Raw genomic sequence first — 8,386 nt, forward strand, 5'->3', positions numbered from 1 at the left:
AAGCTTCAGGAAAAAAACGGAAAAAAAACAATTTTTTCCTGAATTTTTCCGGGTTTTTTCTGGGCCTTCACATCTCTAGCCACGAGGATGCCACCTGGAGGCTGCCCTCTCTTCTTGCTGCCAGAGAGGGTGAGACAGAGGGCAAAGGTCAAAGCAGCCACCTGGGCTCTGGGCCAGGGGTCCCCAACCGTGGTACCCACCAAGTGTTTTTCAAACTGGGCAGGGCCAGGTGGGGCCATCGCCCAGCAAGGGTTTCGATTGGCTGTGCAGGTTTTTGAAAACTTCAGTCTGGCAGCCGCCGCCTCCACGGCGCAAGGATCTTCGATGGGCGACTGAAGGGAAGTTGTGGCGGGCATTTTTGTGGCTGGCCCCGCCTCCTGCTGCGCCCACTGCCCTGTGTCAGAATTCCTAAGGTGTGCCCACAGGCTCACAAAGGTTGGGGAGCCAGTGTGATGTGGTGGTTAAAAGCGGCAAACTCTAATCTGAGAGAACCGGGTTTGATTCCCCCACATTGCAGCCAGCTGGGTGACCTGGGGTCAGTCACAAGTTCTCTCAGAGCTGTTCTCTCAAGGATAGCTCTCCAGAGAGTTCTCTCAGCCCCATCTACCTCACGGGGTGTCTGTTGTGAGGAGAGGACGGGAAGGTGATTGTAACCTGCTCTGAGACTCACCCTGGGGAGGGGGGGAGGGAGGGGGGGCAGGGCAACCCTTTGCTTCTCAACACCCCCCCCCAACTTCCCTGACAGCTGAGGACTACTTCCTGTTCTGCGAGATTCTACTCCAGCGGCCCATCCACCTGGCCCAGCTGGGCACGCCCAACTTGCCGACGCGGGAAGAGAACGACTACATGCGAGACATGGCCAAGAACCGGTTCGACCGCATCATGCAGGTGCTGAAGGACCTCCCGCGCTCCATGCTGCTCGTCTTCCGCAACATCAACACCGTCCGGGGCGTCAACGTGGCCCTGGGGGCCCCCGTGGACCGCTACTACATCATGGCCAAAAGGTGGGCCCCACACGCGGCGATTCAGAAAGGCCTCGTTGAACGCAGAGGGCTGGGCAGGGACCGCTTTGGGCCGACGCGGCAGGCCCCCCAACACCTGCCCCGGTTGCCGTCGGTGCTTTCGGTTGGCGCTGTACGGCTTGGCTCACTTACTCGAGATGGCACACAAAGCACAAGGTATAATCGAGGCCGGGTGCCAGAGTGGAAGTTTGGTAAAGCGGACGCTTGTCTGCTTCCGTCTTGGCTCTTGGAGCCCAGTAACACCTTAGAGAAGGGGTGTCAGACATACGTCCCGGGGGCCAGAACCGGTCCATCCAAGGCCAGTTTGGTGTCGTGGTTAGGAGTGCGGACTCTAATCTGGGAGAACCGGGTTTTATTCCCCACTCCTCCACTTGCACCTGCTGATGTGACCTTGGCCAAGCCGTAGTTCTCTCAGAGCTGTTCTCTCAAGGGCAGTCCTCAAAAGAGCTCTCTCAGCCCCACCTACCTCTCAGGGTGTCTATTGTGGGGAGGGGAAGGGAAAGGAGTTTGTAAGCCGCTCTGAGACTCCAAGTGAAGGGCGGGGTATAAATCCAATCTCTTCTCTTCTTCTTCTTCTGCGGCTCGCAACTAGTGCAAGGGAGGGAACAGTAGACTACTCGGGAGGAAGTGGATGTAACCACGCTAACTGTGGCTTCAGCTTGGCGGAACAACCTCGTCTGCAGCCGTCAAGCAGCGTGGGAGCGTCTGCCCAGTGCTGCACCGCTGGCTCTCCAGTCCGCCCGTGTGGGTTTTCCTTTGCACCCCGCTCCCAGCCCATGAGGCCCTTGCAGTGCGGATACAACAACTCAGGGCTCACCAGCTGCTGTCCTTTATACAGTTTATATCTCCGGTACCTGGCGATACGTTTTATGGCACACGTGGCCCGGCCCGACAAAGGCGCATTCATGTCAGATCTGGCCCTCGTAACAAATGAGTTCGACACCCTTGTCTTAGAGACCAACAAGGTTTCCAAGATAGCTGACGAAGAGAGCCAGTCTGGTGTAGTGGTTAAGTGCGCGGACTCTGATCTGGGAGAACCGGGTTTGATTCCCCACTCCTCCACTTGCACCGGCTGATGTGACCTTGGGTCAGTCACAAGCTCTGGCACAGCTGTCCTTGAAAAAGAGCCGTTTCTGTCAGAGCTCTCTCAGCCCCACCCACCTCACCGGGTGCCTGTTGTGGGGAGGGGAAGGGAAAGGAGTTTGTAAGCCACTCTGAGACTCCTTTGGGTAGTGAAGGGCGGGGTATAAATCCAGTCTCCTCTTCTTCTTCTAATGCATGAAAATATTATTCTTACACGAATAATCCATAAAGTACTCCAAAGACATTATATAATACATTCAAAAATTGCATTATATACAAAACCGTACAAAAATATCAATTTTTAGTAGCCTGTTTTATAGTGAGGTCCAAAACTAAATAGAATATTCTAACAAAGTTTCCAGATAATATGTTCGTTTCCGAGGTCTTCCTCAGAGAAGGACCAATATAACTGCCGTAACTGTTTTCTCTTATAACTCTTCAGACTAGTCAGTTAAGAATATCAGTACTACTTAATGAAAGCTGCAGCACTTCATACCACCAACTTACACGTGTCTGAAGAGTTATATGAGAAAACAGTTACTGCTGTTGTATCGGTCCTTCTCTGAGGAAGATCTCAGAAACGAACATATTATCCGGAAACTTCGTTAGAATACTCTATTTAATTTTGGACCTCACTACAGAACATTCATGAAATTAAACAAAGTTCAGAGGACGGCGGAAGACAGGAGGGCCTGGCGGGAGCTGGTCCATGGGGTCGCGAAGTCGGACTCGACTGTGCGACTGAACAACAACAGAACATTCTGGGGCCGCGGTGGCTCAGAGGTTAAGACACTGAGCTGCCGACTGGAAGGTCTTTAGTTCGGCAGCTCAAGACCCGAGTGCCACATGACGTCTCTGGTCCCAGCTCCTGCCAACCTAGCAGTTTGAAAGCAAGAAACTGCAAGTAGGTAAATAGGTACCTCTTCGGTGGGAAAGGTAACCGCATTCCATACACCTCGGCATTTAGTCATGCTGGCCACAGGACCACGAAAGTCTTCAGACAGCGCTGGCTCTTCAGCTTGGAAACGGGGATGAGAACCGCCCCCTAGAGTCGGATTCAACTGGCTTTCAAGGAAGGGAAACCCTTTACCTTATAGAACATTCTACTAAAAATTGATATTTTTGTACGGTTTTGTATATGATGTAATTTTTGAATGTATGATGTAATGCCTTTAGAGTACTTTATGGATTACTGATATTGTATGAACCATGTAAGAATAATACTTTCATGCATTAATTAGCGGGTTGCACAGCCGTTTTGTTTGTTGGATTCTGCCTAAGAACAGCTTCGCGTGTATCCGTTTAAAATAAAACCCCGTTGAAATCCAACACGGGAAAGATGGCAGATTGCGAGACCAGGCCCTGCTTGAGGGGAAAGAGAAAAGGCCCGTTGCCGTGGCTGAGTCCCCTTTGGGCCGGCGGTGTTCAGGCTGGAATCTGTGTCTCCCCCCCCCCCTTTCCAGTGCGGTGAAGTGCTGGAGCCGAAGCATCGCCCAGAAGCAGCTCGGCCTGAGTAGGCTCTTCTTCGTCCGCTGGATCCGCTCTCTCTGGGCAAGCCTCAAGTTTGAGTTGGCGCTCAGGTAAGGTTTGTCAGAACTCAGAAGCAGGGCCAGCCCTGGCGAGGACTAGGAGGGGAGAGCCCCTGGAGGAAGCCCAGGGTTCGTGGCAAACCACCTCTGAATGTCTCTGGCCTGACCTGGACGGCCCGTCCTTGGAAGCGAAGCAGGGCCAGCCCTGGCGAGGACTAGGAGGGGAGAACTCCTGGAGAAAGGCCAGGGTCCCCACGCAGAGGCAGGCTGTGGCAAAACTACCCCTGAATGTCTCTGGCCTGACCTGGACAGCCCGTCCTTGGAAGCAAAGCAGGGCCAGCCCTGGCGAGGACTAGGAGGGGAGAGCCCCCAGAGGAAGGCCAGGGTCCCCACGCAGAGGCAGGCTGTGGCAAAACTACCCCTGAATGTCTCTGGCCTGACCTGGACGGCCCGTCCTTGGAAGCAAAGCAGGGCCAGCCCTGGCAAGGACTAGGAGGGGAGAGCCCCCAGAGGAAGGCCAGGGTCCCCACGCAGAGGCAGGCTGTGGCAAAACTACCCCTGAATGTCTCTGGCCTGACCTGGACGGCCCGTCCTTGGAAGCAAAGCAGGGCCAGCCCTGGCAAGGACTAGGAGGGGAGAGCCCCCAGAGGAAGGCCAGGGTCCCCACGCAGAGGCAGGCTGTGGCAAAACTACCCCTGAATGTCTCTGGCCTGACCTGGACGGCCCGTCCTTGGAAGCAAAGCAGGGCCAGCCCTGGCGAGGACTAGGAGGGGAGAGCCCCTGGAGGAAGCCCAGGGTTCGTGGCAAACCACCTCTGAATGTCTCTGGCCTGACCTGGACGGCCCGTCCTTGGAAGCGAAGCAGGGCCAGCCCTGGCGAGGACTAGGAGGGGAGAACTCCTGGAGAAAGGCCAGGGTCCCCACGCAGAGGCAGGCTGTGGCAAAACTACCCCTGAATGTCTCTGGCCTGACCTGGACGGCCCGTCCTTGGAAGCAAAGCAGGGCCAGCCCTGGCAAGGACTAGGAGGGGAGAGCCCCCAGAGGAAGGCCAGGGTCCCCACGCAGAGGCAGGCTGTGGCAAAACTACCCCTGAATGTCTCTGGCCTGACCTGGACGGCCCGTCCTTGGAAGCAAAGCAGAGGAAGGCCAGGGTCCCCATGCAGAGGCGGCCAGTGGCAAAACCACCTCTCTGCACGTCTCTTGCCTTGCAAGCCCCACAGGGTTGCCGTTGTTGGTTGCGGACTTTACAGCGCTTCCCACCACCAGCAAGGGTTTTTTTGGGGGGCAGGGTGTGTTCTCAGCCAGAGGAGGGGCTGCTGCCCTTCGAGAAGAGAGCAAGCCCAGCTTCTGGGGGAGGGGGGCCCCTGCAAAGCTACCCTTGCTTGACCCGTTCCTTCTCTCCGCCCCCCCACCCCAGGCTGCAGATAGCCTCCATGAGGCTGACTACCTCACTCCTGCGCTTCCTGGTGTTCGCCGGCTTCCTGGGAGACAGAGAGGAACAGGAGCAGATCTACGAGTACCTGCAGGCGTAGGCCGGCCCCCCCCCCCCCGGGTCAGAACCTCATAGACGGGCCTGGCCTAGGGCGGGGGGGGGGGCCTTCACGGCTAGGAATGGCAAAAGGACCTTCTACTGTGAATAATAAAATCCTGGTCACTCTGGCATTCTGCATCTGGCAACAGCTGCTGCCGTCGAGAGAGCTGAAGGTATTCTGCGCACCCACCTCCCCTGGAGCCAGCTTGCACAGCGGCCGGCCGGCCGGTCCTTCTCCCTGCAAGGAGAGGGGCCACTTTTCTTCCCTGGTTCGGGAACCACAGCAGCAGGAAGCAGCAGAGGCCCTTCAGGGCAAGCCATGGAGGCTGCCAGGCCACAGTCCTGATTAAATGGGGGGAGGCACCAGCTGGGGTCTCTCCCTGAGAAGGGGCCGGTTCTCTTTCCCACCCTGCCGAAGAGACCCAGTGACAGCCGGGGGCATCTCTCCCCTTTGCCCGTGGCCAGATTACCGCAGGAGGTGGGGAAATGGCATCTCCCCTCCCCTGCTGGAACAAGAGGCGATCGTGGGGACCAGAGTTTCCTCTAAGCTGAGTGAGTGTGAGCTAGCTCACGGTTCTTTAGCCTCCGGCTCACACATTTTTGTCTTTGCTCAGGAAGGATGGGGCTCCAGAGCTAATTGATTGATGCAGCAGCCAAATCGCCCGCTCACCACTTTAATGCCAGCAGCTCACAGTGTTCCCTCTAAGCTGAGTGAGTGTGAGCTAGCTCACAGTTTTTTAGCCTCCGGCTCACACATTTTTGTCTTAGCTCAGGAAGGATGGGGCTCCAGAGCAAACTGATTGATGCAGCAGCCAAATCGCTCGCTCACCACTTTAATGCCAGGAGCTCACAAAGTAGAACTTTTGCTCACAAGACTCCACAGCTCAGAGGGAGCATTGCAGCCAGTGTTTCCTCTAAGCTGAGTGAGTGTGAGCTAGCTCACAGTTCTTTAGCCTCCAGCTTGCACATTCTTGGCTTTGCTCAGGAAGGATGGGGCTCCAGAGCAAACTGACTGATGCAGTAGCCAAATCGCTCGCTCAAAACTTTAATGCCCGGAGCTCACAAAGTATGTTTTTTGCTCACAAGACTCCACAGCTTAGAGGGAACATTGGTGGTCACCCGTCCTTCAACGGGGATGGCAGCAGGACGTTTGAGCACTGTAGAATGGGGCAGTTCCATAAAGGGTTTTTTTGTCTGAGGGTGTTTTGCCCCCTTCCACACGAAAGTGAGGCTCTGGTGCCCTCCTGAGTCTCAAGATGCCCCCCCCCCCGTCGTGCCACCCGCCCAGTGGCTGAAGCCCAGCCTCTCTCGCCCCCCTGAGAATCCCATAATACCCCCTCCCTCCCATGTGCACCTCGCGCCCAGTCCCACAAACAAGCAGCCCAGCCACTGAGAGTTTTGACTTTTCTTTACAAATACTTAGATCCGTTTTGTACAAAAAAACACACCCTCAAAAGACATAGACGTAAAGGACAAATAAATCTGAACTGGAAAGAATTTACAACTCCGGGGTTGGGGTGTGTGAGATGAACCCCCTTCCCCCCTAGAAATGAGCCGTGACGCGATCGATCTCCAGCAAGTCTTCCAGGATCTGCAGAGGGGGGAAAACACGGACTCCTTAGAAAGGCGGGAGCAGAAACCCGGCAAGAAGTGAGGCCCAGCTTGGTCCAGTGGTTAAGTGCGCGGACTCTAATCTGGGTGAGCCGGGTTTGATAACACACTCCTCCACATGCAGCTGCTGGTGTGACCTTGGGTCAGACACAAGTTCTCTCAGAGCTGTTCTCTCAGGAGCAGCCCTCGAGAGAGAGCTCTCTCAGCCCCACCTACCTCACAGGGTGCCTGTTGTGCGGAGGGGAAGGGAAAGGAGATTGTGAGCTGCTCTGAGACTCCTTTGGGTAGTGAAGGGGGGAGTGTAAATCCAAATCTCTCCCTCCCCTTCTTCTCTAGCCTCTGCTCCGGGCAACAGAAAAGCAGCCCTGCCCTGAATTGCATTGCTGGGGTGGGGGGGATCCTTCCCTCCAGTTCCCACCTTACAGGCATCCCCCGCAGGGGCAGCTGGCTGTTTGCCGCAGTCTGCTTTTGAGCTCGCACTGGCTGGCACGTGTTTGGCCTCCCCACCCCTCCCAGCCTGCTTGCTGTGAGCTTCCAAAGTTGAGACCTGGCTGAGATGTAGATGAGACCAGGAATCACTCGTGGGGTTTTGAATCCCACATGTCACCCCACAATGAAGAGCCGGGACAGACCGACGAAGAGGGAGAAGCCGAGCAGCACGGGGGCTTTGGCAGTCACTCCCCCACCCTGGGGGGGGGGGCAGGGCCTTCGAAACCCTCCGTGACGTGAAGAGACGGCCCGACGGGCAACAAGACTCAGCGGGGAAGTTCCTGCTGGCCCGGATCCCCCCCCCCCCTTGCACCCAGGCGACTCGCCGGCCTTGCCCGCTTCCTACTCACGATGTCGGGTGTGGTGCCGATCTTCTTGGCCAGCTCGCTGCGCTCCATGGTGCTGAGGTAGAGGTAGCGGTTGAGCAGCTCCCCGTCCAAGACGTTGCGCACGGCGTTCTGCAAGATGCGCCGGTCCATGTGCAGCATCCTGAGGTGGGGGGGGAGGGGGCAGAAAGGGCACGGTGGGAAAAGGTCTCTCGACCCCCACACAGGGAGCCTCCTCCAAACCAACCCGAACAGCCCCCTGGGCCATCAGCCTTCCAGGTCAGGGTGGTGGAAGAAAGCATGCGGGTTGTGGGGGGGGGGGCGAACATAACAAAGAGAGGTCGTGCTGCTCCCCATACAGTCTCTCTATTTCCACTAACCCATAGAATAACAATGGGGCCTGTTAGCAGGAATTGTGGCAGAGACTGGTGCAGAACTCACAGGGTACCACCACAGTGATCTGTTGCGTGAGCAGGGGGAGAGGACCACCAAAGCTCTCAGACTCTACCCTACATAACGGCAGGAGGGTGGCAGCTTTGTGCCCACCTGGCAGCCCCCCAAAAGATCAGGCTCCTGACGATACTCCACAAGCAGCACTGTGGTGTTAGAACATAAGAGAAGCCAATGTTGGATCAGGCCAGTGGCCCACCCAGTCCAACACACTGTGTCACACAGTGGCCAGAAATACCAGGTGCCATCAGGAGGTCCACCAGTGAGGCCAGGACACTATAAGACTCCCCCACTCTTCCACCCCCCCCCCACCCCCCACAAAAACACAAGCACACATGCCCCCCAC

The 8,386-nt window shown here is 56.5% G+C and overlaps 2 protein-coding genes across 3 annotated transcripts in view; one reads left to right on the plus strand and one right to left on the minus strand.

Moving 5' to 3' along the window:
• Positions 1–5,177, plus strand: part of ADCK5 (aarF domain containing kinase 5) — a 32,131-nt gene extending 26,954 nt beyond the window's left edge. For both annotated transcript variants that reach the window (XM_015427959.1, XM_015427960.1), the window contains 3 exons: positions 746–1,004; positions 3,569–3,685; positions 5,051–5,177. In XM_015427959.1, the coding sequence (XP_015283445.1) occupies positions 746–1,004; positions 3,569–3,685; positions 5,051–5,165 (491 nt within the window). In that variant the 3' untranslated portion in view covers positions 5,166–5,177. The remainder of the gene's footprint in view (positions 1–745; positions 1,005–3,568; positions 3,686–5,050) is intronic.
• Positions 5,178–6,595: 1,418 nt separating this feature from the next.
• Positions 6,596–8,386, minus strand: part of CPSF1 (cleavage and polyadenylation specific factor 1) — a gene marked incomplete at its 5' end in the record, with an annotated part of 46,937 nt that continues 45,146 nt past the window's right edge. The window contains 2 exons of the mRNA XM_015427956.1: positions 6,596–6,755; positions 7,615–7,753. Coding sequence (XP_015283442.1) covers positions 6,708–6,755; positions 7,615–7,753 — 187 coding nt within the window. The remainder of the gene's footprint in view (positions 6,756–7,614; positions 7,754–8,386) is intronic.

This window comes from Gekko japonicus, unplaced genomic scaffold (assembly GCF_001447785.1).
Source record: "Gekko japonicus isolate JY-2015 unplaced genomic scaffold, Gekko_japonicus_V1.1 scaffold838, whole genome shotgun sequence".
In the NCBI taxonomy this organism is placed as follows: Eukaryota; Metazoa; Chordata; class Lepidosauria; order Squamata; family Gekkonidae; genus Gekko; species Gekko japonicus.